The 16388-nt window shown below is 40.6% G+C and overlaps 1 protein-coding gene across 1 annotated transcript; it reads left to right on the forward strand.

Annotated features, from left to right (window-relative positions):
• The first annotated feature begins 3232 nt into the window (after window positions 1–3232).
• Window positions 3233–15018, forward strand: LOC308397679 (adenylate cyclase type 8). Its single transcript, XM_080883724.1, has 20 exons — window positions 3233–3408; window positions 4512–5240; window positions 5588–5737; window positions 5858–5988; window positions 6168–6279; window positions 6363–6490; window positions 6943–7101; window positions 7360–7594; window positions 7748–7918; window positions 8010–8110; window positions 8475–8676; window positions 9168–9260; window positions 9436–9596; window positions 9881–9962; window positions 10123–10281; window positions 11087–11233; window positions 11449–11541; window positions 11666–11780; window positions 11882–12084; window positions 12544–15018. The coding sequence occupies exons 1-20, from the start codon at window positions 3253–3255 to the stop codon at window positions 12757–12759; spliced, it is 3543 nt and encodes a 1180-aa protein (XP_080739850.1). The 5' UTR covers window positions 3233–3252; the 3' UTR covers window positions 12760–15018.
• Window positions 15019–16388: the final 1370 nt, after the last annotated feature.

Here is a 16388-nt window from a genome sequence, read left to right on the forward strand (position 1 = left end):
CTCATTACATCAGTCTTAGGGGGTTTGCATGTTGCCTGGAAACAATTAGCAAAGCAAGTCTGAAAAACTTTAACCAGCTTACAACAATAATGACCATAAGCCAGCTGGAGACATCAGCCCAGTAACGGATTCAATCATCGCAGATCTCGTGCTTTTCTTTGCTTCTTTAACCTATTGCACACTCAGTATTACCCTGTACAGTTTGTGTGGATGTTACCATGAAACCTGTTAAAAGCAATAAATACATCCATATCCATACGACTCTGCATTATTGTATCGACATTATAATCAATCCGGTCCTTTTGTGTTGTATATGTTGCAGTTTCTTCTGCCCTCTTGGGCATCGCTCTCTTAAAAAACACATGTTTAATGTCTTTTTAGCCAAGTAAATAAAGGATATTTACAACTGACTTTGCCAAAAACTGTTTGCAGCTTCTAATTTGCGATAGGGATGTTCTTTCTGACTCAAAATGTCTCGATATTATTCATAAGAGATACATTTGACATATGTTTGACAACTTATAAGCTAACAAGTATTTACAACAGTTTAAATACAGGCAATTTTTCAGAAATACCGGAAATTAGCTTATGACAGTTGATCACTTTTTGGCATAATGCTGACTCTGCTGAAGGTGTTTTTCCTTCCCTCTGTTGCCAAATGCTTTTTCATAGGTGGTTGTGTAATTGTTTCTTTTTTCTTTCTAATATTATAGGTTTTACAATATAAAGCACCTTGAGGCAACTGTTGCTGTGAATTGGTGCTATATAAATAAAACTGAATTGAATTGTGAAAAAACAAGTCTTTCTATTGTGTAACAATAACCAACCTCATATACTGTATGATAATATATAAGAAATCCAAGCAAAATATTATGTTGGTATTGCTCTTGGAGCAATGTGTTCATCCATCAGAATATAATTTAACAATTTACTTCATAAGAAAGAAAAACAACAGAAGATTTGCTGACTGAAGTCTTACCAGATGGAGTGTTTGTAAGAAATATTGTATTTATATAGAAGCATTGTCAGTAATTCAGGGTTAGAAGACAAACGGTAACTGGAGAGCTCTGTATTTCCAACACTGAGCTTCGGCATTAAATGTGGAAATGACTTCTCTTCACACAGACACACACATAGCAAGCAGAATTTGTGTTATCGTGGGAAACAGTATTTGATGATTTTGTATTAAAAGCTAGAACTTGTTCTTTAAGTTCAAATGGGTAACTTTGGTAATTCATAAGATAATAACATGTAATTTGTATGTTTGTGTTTTGTTATGAAAATCTGGACCTTACAAATAAAATGTTAAAAATAAAGAAGAGCCTTGAAATTTGTATTTAGACAGATGTGGAGTGACTTTGTACACCTACTCAGAAACACTTGGATTTTAAAATGTTTAGCAAAGGCAGCTTCGTTGCCTTTTGTTTGCTGAAGCACCTTGGGCTCCTGCTGCCAGGTGGGAGATGATTCAGTTTCCTTGCTCTCACATTCAACCTCGCTTTGCCTTTTAGGCATTGTTTTTGCCTGTGCACTGTATGAAAGGAATTTGTCACCCCCGTGTCTGTAATTTCACAGACAGGTAGTTTAGTAACCAGAAGCCCAAAGGCATGAGGCAGCACTGCTGTTTTATTATTATTTTTTTGCACATTACCAGAAGTAAAACAAAGAGTGTATTAAAGTGCTATGTATCAATGCATTAATGTTTCCCCTGCTTCAATAAGATTTGTTGACTTGACCAAATGAGAGCACACTGCCTTTACCTTGGTGTTATCCTGGTGCCAGTGAGAGTGGCCGCTGACTAATTAATCCTCTTTGCACTCTTCACTCCTGCAGCTCTGCTTTGTGGCAGTTCTTGACATCATTTCAAAACAGTCCAGATGGTGACCTGCAGTCCTGAAAGAACGACTCCAGGAGTCTCGCCAGGCCTGTATGTCGCTGTCCGCATCAGTGTTGGATACGGCATTGCAACGAGGGCTGCTTCAAGTTTCAGTTTTCCTTTTATAGGTTGTGTCTTAAATATCAAAGCCGATGAAATCAACAAAAATGGATTATGATGAGCTGGATGCACGTATACAATGGCAGAAACTAGGTATTGTCAGTGGATGCACTATACGGGAAACGTTACAGGTCAGTTGTGTGGTTTACAATCCTTTTGCTTCTTTTTTTTTTTTGGGGGGGGGGGGGGGGGGGGGGTCCTTTGACACATTGTAGGTTACGGGGAGCTTATTGTCCGCTTGGGACAGCTGAAACTGCTGAAAGAGGAATGACAAAGGGATTCTTCTACATCCGAGAAACTGTAATGTTTGTAATGTTCAAAAACAAATAAAGATGCACACTTAATACTATACCTAATTACTCATCTAATATGATGTGTTTTAGCATATCCAGTCTGTTCTGTGCAGATACATGATCTTGGTGAGAATCAGCCCGGTGGCAGTAGACTGTGAGTGGGTGGGACAACAGCATCCAGAGCCAGAAGGACCTGGAGGAGTTTAACTCTGAGCATTAACCAGCTCAGCTCTAAATCTGGCCAGATAATTCGTTGGAAAGCTGCCTTTCTTCTGGCACACACTGCGTAAACACGTGGAGCCGACCAGGTGGCCCTTTCTGGCATGGTTGAACGTGTGCAGCATAACAAATTTTATCTAAAAGAATAAGGAACTCAGACAGATTTGTTACTCAATTTATATAGTGCATAAAGACCTTTGATTATTAAATCCTTCACGCGGGGTATTCAGATGCATCAAACTGCAAAAATCCTTTATATTTAGCATTTTATGATAGTAGATGCATCAGTGGCTTTGGTACAGAAAGCCACCCAAAGTTCCTCTTTATAAAAGTCTATCAATCAAATTCCCTTTTCCTCATTTATTCAAACAAATACTCACACTGCAGGTCATTCATAATGAAATATTTCTGTAAGACAAATTCATATTAGGCAAAATTAGGTAGATGAAAGATGAAAGTTGAAATGAATTAAAGTGGGTTTACTTTACATGTTAATTACTGGCCATAATGTCCAGTTATCTCTTTGAATTTAGTATTCTACTTTGACTTGTCTGTCAAAACAGCTTCCAAATCTGTGATATAAATAAAGTTGTAATTATTATTATTATTATAAAACTTACTGATGAACTCTAATGTTTTTTTAAGCAATAACACCAAATCTGGTCCTTACTGACTCCCCTTTTCCCTTCACGTTCCAGGCTCCTACCTGCTCCTGATCCAATACCAACAGCTGAGGTCGCCACCATGGTGACCTTCGCTAACACAACGCAGGTCTCCCCCATGGGGCTGCGTGAGCTGCCCTGTGTAACCCCCACCATGTCCCCTGGCCTGCGGCGGAAAAAGATGCTGTGGCAGAACGCAGTAAAACACATCATTATGCAGCAGGATCTCAGTACCCAGGTGATTGAGTTTTAGATTGTTGTAAATGTGTTCTGATTTTTTTTTTTGTGCACACTAGTATTGTGTACTGGAAGAGGCTGTGTCTGTCTGTGTGGAGCTCTGGCCTTATGACGCACTTTTTATACTGCATTCAAAAGTGTACCTCACTAATGGCTATCAAGCACACATGAAATTTTTGATTCTTTTCAAAATAAAGCTATTACTCTTACCATTACAATTTAATGCGCTCTTACCATTATGCATATCTAATGTGTGTTGAAATGGTTTTGGCATTTATATTTCAAAAATGATTCACATTTACAATAGACATGTGATAATAAAGCAAGCCTCACAAGATCCTTCTAGAAGCAAGTCTCAACATTCAGCATCCATAAAGGTAACCGGTAGCACACAGACTCATTCTATCCCCATGTGGCAAATAAGAGACGAAAGCAAAATAAAGAAAGTTACAAGTGAAAAGAGACAGGTGTGTAGCAGCTTTGTACACCTACTCAGAAACGATTGGATTTAGGTTTTTAGCATTTTTTGCCTTTTTTGTTTGCTGAAGCACCTCGGGGTCCTGCTGCCAGGTGGGGGATGATTCAGCTTCCTTGCTTTCAGACTCAACCTTGCTTTGCCTTTTAGGCCTTGTTTTTTTTTTTAACCTGTGCATGGTTTGAAAGGAGTGTCTCAACCCTGTGCCTCTTAATTTCACAGACAGATACTTTAGTAACCAGCGGCCCAAAGGCATGAAGCAGCACTGCTGTTTTATTATTATTTCTACATCATAATAGGGGTAAAAGTAAAAGAGTATTAGAAAGATATGCAACGATGAATTAATGTTCCTCCTGCTTCAAAAGGATTTGTTGACTTGGCTAAATAAGTGAGCGCTGCCTTTACCTTGGCATTGGCCTGATGCCAGTGACCTCGGTTTTAAAGGCCAGTAAAAGTGGCTGCTGACTAATTAATCCTCTTTGTGTGTGAATGTGGCTGTTTTTAGACTATCCATGTAAGTGTAATTGTTATTTTTGCATGCTGAATCTTGTCTACCCTGATTTGCCAAATAAGATATAATAGCCTTGTAACTTTTTTGAATGAAGGATCCTGTTTTTATCCTTTGACAGTTGGGTGTTGAACCAGCACGCAAAATCTTTGTGACAGATACCTACATAGAGGACATCAACAGGCAAATCCGCAGCAAAGCCTCACGTGGGGTAACAAAGCGCCGTTCTTCCACGTTCAGAGTCCATCCCTTGGTTCGCGATTCCACCAGCACCGGGGGTGCTTTTAACGACTACTCCAGCGACGCTGACGTCTTCGTCCACTGGGGTCGAACTGTCTGTGGTGTCTACATACCCACGCTATTGCACACCTTCAAGTCCCACGACCTGGAGAAACTCTACCAGCAGCACTCTTCCACCCAAAGACGTAATTCTCTGGTCATCACCAATGTGATAGACGTGGTGGCCAAGCTGCACATGTTGGTTCTGTACCTGGCATTGGCGCCGGAAGCTTCCACAGACACTTTGCGTGGCTGCCTGACGGGCATGTTCATGGTGTTAGCAACAGTTCTGTGCGTCATAGTGTTAACCCACAAAGACTCCGTGTCCCCACAGTGGCTTCACTACGCCGGCCTCGCCAGCTGGTTGTCACAGACCACACAGGTGCTGGGGGGTCTGGTGTACGGACTAGAAAAAGACCCATCGTGGTACCTTTTGTTCACTTTGTTCGCAACATACACACTGCTGCCATTACCTCTGCTGTGGGCCATATGTGCGGGCACCCTGTCCTCAATGCTGCACATTCTGGTAGAGATAGTATGCTGCTACACTGATGCTTTGCTTCTGAGAAAGGTGAAAAAAAAAGTCCCCTTTGAATTTCCTTTCCTACTGTTACATTTTTTAAATGTGTATCATGCCGATAAATCAGTGATACACTGTTAAGGCTTATGGAAAGTTTGATTTCTTAGACTTTACAGCAGTGTTAGGCACAAATCTACAAAATTTGAGAAAAAAACTATTTCATTGTACTTGTTGAAAGCTCATGGGTCTCTATTGACATATTAATCAACAAATAATAAGGAATTAGAAACCCTCCCCCCAAGCTTCAGTCCAATACTGTTTCCCCAATTTCCCCTTCAAACTTTTTTTAAAGCTTTTTTTCCATGAATTAATGTAGTATTCACACTCTTTCGATGCAGGTGGTTGCCAAAGGCCTGCTGTACCTGGGGATGAACACAGCTGGCTTGTTCATCCACTACCTGACAGACCACGCTCAGCGCCAGGTTTTTCTGGAGACCCGTCGTTGCATTGAAGGACGCCTCAAATTAGAGCAAGAGAATCAAAGACAGGTACAATGAAGATGGGAGCTGTCCTGAAATTTAAAGCCAGAGAATTATCTGTGTTATGATGAAAGCTTTGGTTGCATTAACTCACTTCCATGACTCTCACATTGTTACACTTCTTCACAGGACCGCCTAGTTTTGTCGATCCTGCCTCGCTTTGTTGCCTTGGAGATGATTGCTGACATGAGTGCTATGGAAGATGATCTAAACCCTCAAGAGTTTCACAAGATCTATATCCACCAGTACAAAGATGTCAGGTATACATGCATGAGTTAGTATATTAGTAGTTAAATTTGTAACCTTGTAACCTTGACTCGTAAGATTTATAAGCCAAGTGGGTTTCACTCTGATTATCAAGTTGCAGGCCAACCTAATGCCAATAGTAAGTGTTTGCTATGTCATTTCAGACTTTTTAGTCCTTCTCTCCTTCTTGTAGCATCCTTTTTGCAGACATCAAGGGTTTCACTTTGTTGTCTATGAACCTGTCAGCCCAGGATCTGGTTCGAACCCTCAATGAGCTCTTTGGACGTTTTGACCGACTGGCAGAGGTGAGGGCCTGAGCGAGCCCTTTTTGGTTGATGTAAAACATCTTCCAGCTTCTAATGTCCTTCTTCTTCTTCTTTTATCACAGGAACACCACTGCTTGCGGATAAAGATACTGGGAGACTGTTACTACTGTGTGTCAGGGGTTCCCGAGCCCCAGCGTGCCCATGCCCGTTATTGTGTTGAGATGGGTCTGGCTATGATCAACACTATACGGTCAGTCATCATATTTAAAGACACAAACACAAGTTAATTAAAAAAACCCAAAATCACGTGGTTTTAAAATTATGTAAATATAACCTCAGCTAAGTAACAAAAGATTAACACAAAACAAAGCTGAAATGCAGAAGCACTGTGTGAAAATTTTAAGTACTCCTTTGCTGCTTCCACATGAATTAAGCAGGTAAGTAGCATCCAGATCCTGCTAATTAAGTGCACTTGATTAATTGATGATCAACAACTGTGAGCACCTAAGTAAAAGCAGAGGTCTGGGCAGTTTGCTGGTGTGCAGCATTCAGGTGTGTATCAATACATTGTGTAACACAATGCTTCTGCGTCAACCTTGAAAAAGGGTCCACCTTCTTATGGGTCTATAGGTATCCATATGAGAGTGTAAGATCCTATTTTTGTTTGTAAGACACGATCACTTTACCTCACAAAATCACCAGGTATGTACAGAAGCAGCTGAACTTCGACATGGACATGAGGATCGGCATCCACTCGGGCTCTGTCCTCTGTGGGGTATTGGGTCTGCAGAAATGGCACTTTGATGTCTGGTCCTGGGACGTGGGCATCGCCAACATGCTGGAAGCGGGGGGCATACCTGGGTGAGCACCAGCAACCATTAGAGAAACTCCTGTCAAGTATGTTACCTGACAAAGATGTGCCTGACAGGTTTCCAGGCTTTCTGTAAGATAATATTTAAGAAAAGAATAAAAAACGTGCTATTTAATTTCGTAATAGGTACATTTGGAGGGGGTATATATTTTCATCTGGTGATGCATTAATGATGACCTCTTGTCTTACATCATCCACAATATTTTTTAATTTCTTTCTGCATGAATTTTTCTTTCTCCCTGAAACAGACGCATCCACATCTCAAGGGCAACTCTCGATTGTCTAGAAGGCACTTACAAGACAGAAGAGGGCCATGGTCGTGATAGGAATGCTTTCCTACGAAAATACAATATTGACACCTTCCTCATCTGCCCTCAGCAGGACAGAGACAAAGTTAACCACATCAAGCCCCCCAAAGTTCAAAAACCAATTCAAACCTGGAGTCCGGACATACCTTTTAAGACTGTCGTTGACATGAACAGCGTAAGTGCGCAAATACCAAACAGAAAGGAAGGTGCTGAATTTGGTGCCTTTGGTCAGGTGGTGACGAATTTGAATTGAAGAATCTGAAGAGCTCGGCACATCTGAGACTCACCTGTACTCACCTAATCAGTCATTTCTATTCTTTTCTTTTAGATTCTAGCTGCTTTTACAAATGGCTCAATGCCCACCCTTTGGCAGTCCAACTCGAGAGAGATTAACAAACGCATCAAGCATGCCATCGAGCTTCGAAGTAGTGAGCGTATGCACAGAGAGCACATCACACCACTGACCCTTGTCTTCAAGGACACAAACATCGAGGACAAGGTAGACTGTGAAGAAAAGATAGAGATGCAAACTGTTTTTTAAAGACGCAGCTAAAAGTGACATTTATTTTTCTCGCTTTTGGCCCATCCAGTTCTCCCAGATGAGAGATGAAATGTTCAACTCCAATCTGGTCTGCTCCTTCATCCTGCTTCTGTTTCTCATGGCTGCCCAGGCCCTCATCCCTGCCCCCAGGTAGGAAACTCCAATATGTTACAACTGTTAATTCCACTTATTATGATTCCATTAAGTCATTTTGTACCTAAATCCAGCTTATAGCATTTTAAATAAATATCAATTCCACATCGGTATAACCAGTATTATAAAAAGAGCTCCCTGTAGTGTTTTGACCAGACTTTATTGCTACTGTGCTTAAGTTTTTGTTTTTCTTTACTTTGGTGCCACCTGCTGGTATTTAAAAGAATGCACTGACCCGTGCAGTCACACTGGACACCTGAACTTGTTTTTTTCTGTTCTACACTGTATTAATATTATTAACATTCATGACTTCACTCACTTTCTTCTTCTTCTTAACCCCCTCTTCCCTCCCCAATCGTAGACTGTTCCCTGCTGTCCTCCAGTTTTCAGTCTTTCTGCTTGCCCACGTGCTGCTGCTACTTGTTGCCCTTGCCGAAGAGTTCAAGTGGACTCCTTCATCACTGCAGCACTTCTGTTGCTGGATTCATGAAAACAACAGTGCCCGTAACCTGTTTACTCTCATAGCGATCTTCATCAACTTTGGGTTGGCCTCTACTGACATGGTGAGAGTCTGAATAACACAAGAGAAGAGTAATTTACATAAACTGCCATGTTCTTCAACACGACTTTTTCCTTTGTATGTCTGCAGTATTGCACCTGGTAACTGACCCTTGTAAACCAAATGCACATTAATTTGCATAATCCTCTCTGAAATGCATATGCAAAAAGAGGAAAGTTGCACTTCCCTGCTGATATTTATAGCACACTTGGCATGCAAACAGGACAGAGGAGTGCAAGAAGGTAAAAAATGAAGTAAGCACAGGGGTCTTTCGTGTGATGTAAAAAGCCCATTTAGATATAAGAAGGTAAAGGGGTTCTTTTGCAGTGATAAAATTATTTAGTAAACCTTCTTTTTATTAGAAAAAAGCACAAAATTAAGCAAAACCTCATTAAAGGTTTTAAATCACCAGTTTTAAGAAAGTTTGACTACCGGTTTATATTTGTTATGCTCTATGATGCAGAATCAGGTTGGAACATTTTGTGCTGTTTGCAGGTGTGGTGCATCCTCATGAACACAGGAGAGGCTGACATAACTGAGAAGACTGGCACAGGCTCACGTCCACTCACTGTCTGCTCTTACCCTGAGGCAAGCAAACAGTAGTTTAAATTTGGGACAATTATTATAGAGATTTTATGTGATTTCCTGTTGATTTATCCAAATGTCTGTCTTGTATTAAAAATACTAACAATAAATCACATTGGGTTTCAGTAACATGAGGTTATTACTGCTTGTTTCATCTTTCCCAATTTGTTCCCTTTAGATTTTTGTGTTGAGCGGGGTGATTGCCATGGTGACGTGTGCGGTTTTTCTGCGTCTGAACTCTCTGCTGAAGCTGGCAACGCTGCTGCTAGCAGTGGCTGTCTACTCCTACCTCAGCCACCTCGCCTTTGTCTCACTCACGCGCCACGATACGCTGCACAGGTCAGTGTATGAGCAGCGAGCAGCATACAAACTGCACAGCTGCTGTAGTTTTACTACACAGTGCTATATTTAAATATTCGCCTCTATACACAATTTATGATCAAAAGTTTTGGGCCACACCAGTTAATTGAGCCAACCTCATCCTACATTAACATCAGCACAAAAACTGTGCACTGGGAGCTTCATGCCATGTGTTCCAAAGCTGAGCATCTCCTTTAAGTGTAATGTGTAAGTATATTTTTGCCCACAGAGTGTATCGATTTTCCTAATATACTTTGTTACAGGTCTCACTATGTCAGAAGAAATGGAATTTCCTTCCTTCTCATGGCCATGTTTATTGTTGCCGTCTTCTATAATGGACGTCAGGTGCTCATACACTTCATTTTCCCAGATTGAACTTATAGATGATCCTGTCACTATAGCAACACTTTCTGGTCTGTGTTATTGAAACTAAAACTGTTTTCTGTCACACAGGACTGTGTTGCAGGTAGATGATGTTCTATCTCGCTGTATCTTTTCTATCCAGTGGGAGGCTACTGCCAGACTGGACTTCCTGTGGCGTCTGCAGGCCCAGCAGGAGGTGGCAGACATGAGGGAGTTGCGGGAACACAATGAGTGTTTGCTATACAACATCCTACCAGTTCATGTAGCTCAACATTTCTTGGACCGGAGCAAGCATGACGAGGTAGCTGAAACACCCCAAAACCTTTAGCCTCACTTCTTTTGACTCATAGTCTGGTCCACAGCAGAATCAGTCTGAGTAACCATCAGTGCTTTGAAAATACTGATTGGACCAATGAATAGCAACCTCTGTCTACGGTTTAACCTATATTGAAATTGTACAATTAAAATTAACGTTATGTAGTACTTTTTAAAATCTGGCACTTTCCTTTATTTATAATCCGATCATTTTTTAAAAGATCTCCAACCCCACTGGGTGATATGCAGCCCCAAACCATGACAGAACCTCCACCATGTTTTACACATGGCTGTAGACACTCAATGTTATACCGCTTTACCTCCTCAGTACATAGCGACGGTGATTTTAACATAATTTCACATTTGGATTCACCACTTTATAAGACTCGTTGCCATGGATATTCAGTTACTTTCCTCCCTGTTTCCCTTACTTATTAATGGCTTCTTGACAGCCACCCTTCCACTGACACCATTTTTGATCAGGCTTCAGTGAACAGTAGATGGATCAACTGAGGGCCAGGTGCATCTCTCAGGTCCTGTTTCTTCTTTTGTCGTCCACTTGTCCAGTTTTAAGACACATCATGCACATGCATGCGCTCTTGGTGCAAAAATACTATTTTATGACTGTCAAACTGTGTTATACTTTGCATTTTTCATCAATTCAACTAAACAAATTGGAACAAATGATGTGGTTTTATAACGTTGGGCGGCTCAAGACTTTTGCACAGTACCTTACCTGACTCAAACAAAGAGGATTTTGAAGAAATCACCCATCATGACTCTTCTTTTAGGATCTTTACTCCCAATCCTATGATGAAGTGGGCGTCATGTTTGCCTCCATCGCTGGGTTCGATGAGTACTTCGAGGAGAAAGAGTTCAAGCATGAAGGAGTGGAATGCCTCCGCCTACTCAATGAGATAATTGCCGGCTTTGATGAGGTGAGTGTTGGACTCAAAATGATCATATGACAGTGGTTTATTTATGGATTATCCCTTTTGGTCCAATTATTTATCGGTTAAAATAAAACAGAGACAGTGTAGTTCAATCCAGGCTGTGGGTTGACACAAGTCCTGCTTTGATAAATAGGATAGCCTCTAATTGCATAAGTCAGCTGCTAAACTTGATGTGTAATTTAATCTTATCTTCTAACAAGCTGTTTGAGGAGCCGTATTTTCACCATGTGGAGAAGATTAAGACAATTGGGAGCTGCTACATGGCGGCATCAGGTTTAGCTCCAGATAAACAGGTGGGAGATTTTTCTGTATGTGGTCTTATTTCCTTTTGTCTTATTAGCTTTGCTTTGATTTGTGGTACTTGTTATGATATTATCTCCTTGCATGAAACTGTATGTTTATCTTTGTCTCCTCCAGAAATCAATGGATGAATGGAACCACCTGAGCGAGCTGGTTTTGTTTGCATTGGCGATGCAGGAGACCTTGAAAGAGATTATTAGGAACTCTACTCAACGCTTTCAGCTGCGTGTGGGTAAGAAGCTGCCCTGCCACAGCCCCACAAAAGCACACACGCACGATTTCTAGTGTTGTAGCAAATATCTGAAATTATTGTCTGGGTTTGGACTCATGCAGGCATTGCTCACGGGCCCGTGGTCGCTGGGGTGATCGGTGCCACCAAACCGCAGTACGATATCTGGGGCTCCACAGTGAACTTAGCCAGCCGCATGGACAGCACAGGTGTGAGCGGACGCATCCAAGTACCCGAAGCCACCCGAAGGATCCTGACAGATTGGGGCTTCGTCCTGGAGCTGCGTGGAGAAATATTTGTCAAAGGGGTGAGTGGAGACTGACTATGAAGAGTAGTTAAGCTTAAACAAGTGTTGTTTATTTTTAAAACGCCACAGCATTGTGGTCTATAAGGTAAGGTTCTTAAATCAATGAATGACATCTTCGGAATTAGGAACTTTATTCTGACTTCCAGAAGGGGGGGAATTATTTGATCTCCTTTGATTTTATTATGTTGCATTTTTTAAGGGTGGGAGAAACATTTTATACAAAAACCTCAGAGTTTAAGGTGATTCATAATGTGTTGCTATGGCTGGATCCTTGCTCTAGAGGTTTCTGTTCGATAAACCATCTCAGTTATCCAGCAAGCATAAAAACATCTTGCCAGCAGCAAATTTATGTTCAGAAAGTCTTCATTATCATACAAATTTTGTAGAATAACCTCTGTGTTTAGCCTAACTGTGACAATATACACATCTTCACTTTTTAATCTATGTTTTTCATTGTAGGTAAGTGAGCACCAGGGGAAAGTCCGCACCTATTTCATCAGGACCATGCGCAGTAAGATGGCCAACGATGGGACAGATGGCCGCCTGGCAGGGCAGACAGGAGGACGCATGACGCTGGCAGAGGTGGTGTTCAGTCTCGTCCAGGCCAGACACAAGGAGAAGATGAGAGAGGGCAACAGGAGGTTCAATCGGACTCCCTCCAGACTGCAGCGCTGAGGAGACTGTCAGGGTCAAATGGCTGCACGTAGGCCAGGACACACTGCAGCCATATTCCTTTAATGCTTTGCCATAACTGAATTAGCTTCACAGACAAAATACTGAGCTACCCGTGGCAGGAGCCCAAACCTGTTTAAGCCTTTATTCTTATTTCTTCCAATACTGCATCATACCCATCTTTTTTGGCATCTCAAGCAAAATGGACAAGTTAAGAGGAATTTATAGGAAATCATCCATGCTCATATTTCTTGACTTCTGGACCCAAACGTTCATCTTTGCATGACACACCGAGTGGTATGTGGTCTGAACTTTAGTTGGTTAGGAGTTAACTGTGCTATTTAATCAAAGTTCTGGCCTCTTACATTTCACAAGTATGTTGTAAGCAGTGCAAAGTGCTTTTTCATTACTATTATTGCCATATCTATACACTATAAGCACTGATTTTAAGGTTTTTTGTAAAAAAAAGAAAGAAAGAAAGAAATGGTAAATGGACTGGTTCTTATATAGCGCTTTTCTACTCATCTGAGCACTCAAAGCGCTTTACACAACTTGTGCATTCACCCATTCACACCCATTCGCACAAGCACATCTTTCTAAGTGCGCTATAGCTAACACTCACACACATTCATACTCCGATGGATGCATCGGAGAGCAATTTTGGGGTTAGTATCTTGCCCAAGGATATTTGGCATGTAGACTAGGGGAAGCCAGGAATCGAACCACCAACCTTCCGATCAGTGGATGACCTGCTCTACCACTTGAGCTACAGCCAAAGAAAGAAAGAAAGAAAGAGCCAACATGTCTTTATGTTTGCTGGGATAACACATCAGCAAGACTCCAGACCTCCAAGCAAAACACTACCTCTTAGTACAAATTCTCATAGACTACAAATGGCCAATATAGAATGTTGTTTGTTTGTTTGTTTGTATTATCTTAATTAGTACATTTATGTTGTGAAGTCAAGCATTATTTCTACTTTATATCCAATAATTTCACATGTGTTAAAGAGATTTTGGTCAGTATATTTCACTCATGCAACATAATCCAAAAAGAAAGAAAATCCCTTTATTTATAAAGTGATTGCTGCTTGGTTTACTTTTGTAAATACTGTATTTGCATAGTTTCCACTGAGCCACTATTTCTTATTTTCTATCTTGTCAGAGTCAGTGTTGTTCTGAATTTATGAGATTCAGAAGAGGAACACTGAAACAGTTTTAATGCCAAAAACACCTCACATATCACTGTATTCCTCTTACTGTCATGGTAAAAAAGAAAGCAAAACCTCTGTCAGTACTAAGGTTCTTTGTGTTAGGACCTAAAAAAATCATTTCATCCTTACAAGATCTTAAATGCATTGAAATACAACCTCAGATGTAGAACACCACATGTAGAAGCAGTGTGTGAAAGTACACTAAGTCCACCTCCGTAACTTGTAGAACCACATTTAGCAACAATAACTTGATGTAAATGTTTTCTGTAAAACTTTATCTATGTGAAGGTCCTCAGTCATCCAGGTCATGGTAATCCAAGGGGCTGGGAAAGAAAAGCGAGTGGACTCCTCTAAGTTTCACCTGTCATCCGTGAAGCTTCTTCATTTCTAAGATCAAATGGTGGAGAGTCCCATGTTTAAGCCCTGATAAACGTTATCAGTATCTCACATCCCTGTGGAGGAATTTTGTAATATTGTTTGCAGCCAATCATTTATGAACAGCTCTCTTTCAGCATTTCAGTCAGTTAAGGTCTGGTCTTTGACCGAGCCATTGCAACTTCTTGATTCGTTTCTTTTTTCAACCATTCTGTTGCAGATTTGCTTCTGTGCTTGGGATCATTTTACTGTTCAATGAGTCAATTACAATTTTTCCCTGTCACAAAGGTGGCGGGGCGATCGTGGCTCAAGAGTTGGGAGTTCGCCTTGTAATCGGAAGGTTCGGTCGTTGTGTCCTTGGGCAAGACACTTCACCCGTTGCCTACTGGTGGTGGTCAGAGGGCCCGGTGGCGCCAGTGTCCGGCAGCCTCGCCTCTGTCAGTGCGCCCCAGGGTGGCTGTGGCTACAATGTAGCTTGCCATCACCAGTGTGTGAATGTGTGTGTGAATGGGTGGATGGATGACTGGATATGTAAAGCGCTTTGGGGTCCTTAGGGACTAGTAAAAAGCGCTATATAAATACAGGCCATTTACCATACCAGGCCATTCACATGTGACTCTAGAATACTTTGGTATACAGAGGAATGACTGCAACTTCCTGTTGCTGCAAAACAAGCCCAGAGTATTACAATTCCACCACCGTGCTTGAGAGCTAGTACGAGGTGTATGTGCTGATATGCTATGTTTTCACCAAATATGATGCTGTGCATTATAGCAAAAGATATTATAATAGTGAGATATATAATATAATAGTGAGAATAAGGTTTTTCACTATAGAATGATGGACATCAAATTGTTTGGAAGTTTCTTTATAAACTTTTCCGGACTGATAGGCAGCCTTTGCTTTGCTCCTTGGCATTAACACACACCTGAATGCAGCAGACCATCAAACTGCCAAAAGTTCTACTTCTTTATAGGTGCTCATACTCACTGACAATCAATTAATTAAGTGCATTTAATTAGCAGGACCTGTCTGCTACTTCCTCTGTTAATTCCTATGGAAACAGTAAGAGTGCACTTAGTTTTTCACACTCTGCTTCTGCACTTTGGCTTAGTTTTTGTGGACAACACTGTGTAATATGTCATATGTTGATGTTATTTTGTTGTTCAGCTGAAGTTTCGGTCCTAACTAAGAACCAGAGTGATTATGTCCAGATATGTAAAATGGTGTACTTTTTTTTTCTTTTTTTACCTTGATCATTTATTAAAATCAAAATCAAACAAAGATGCTTGGTTTCTCTTGATGTAGGAATGTTTTACATTGTAGGTCTGATTCAAACTGACACAAATTCACGCCAGTCTTTATTTTGTTTGTCTTTTAACTTTAAATATTAATGTTAAGCTCCTCTATGGGACTTTGTGCAGTTTTTAAATAGATACCAAAGACACGTTTAATTGTTGTTACAGTATAGAAATGTTCACGGCGAATAGTACGTCTGTATCAGCAAAACTTTTTACTTCATTTTTTAATATAATTTTTACAAAAACATTCAAACCAGTCCAGTTTCTATTAATAAAATCAATTGTTGCCATAAAGCTGGGTGCTTTTAATTTTTTAACTCTGTATTATTAATTGTTAATGACATGAGACTCTTATTAAACTCTTTTTTCAAGGTGTATTCTTCTTGGAGGTGTGTCTTCCTTTCTTTGATAGTCACGACGATTGCTCGTGACTCCATTAGTTTTGTCTGCAGCCAGCGCGGGTATTCTGCAGCCGGCTCACTGATGCTCTATTTTGAAAGATGGTTCACCCGGAAGGTTCACAGAAAAAAAAAAAAACATAATCTCTACAGAAGTTAGCTCATCTAGTATCTAACACTCCTTTCCTAGACATAAACAAAGGTTTCCTGACAAACATTGTAGACTGCAATCACATACTGGTTTTATTTTCCATTAAATTTTTCGATTAAGGTTCTGTAACATTATCTCACTGAATGCTGCTTCACTGTTGTCATAGGACAGAAATATATTTATTTTCACATTTT

This window comes from Rhamphochromis sp. 'chilingali' (genome assembly GCF_963969265.1).
Source record: "Rhamphochromis sp. 'chilingali' genome assembly, chromosome: 5".
Classification (NCBI taxonomy): Eukaryota; Metazoa; Chordata; class Actinopteri; order Cichliformes; family Cichlidae; genus Rhamphochromis; species Rhamphochromis sp. 'chilingali'.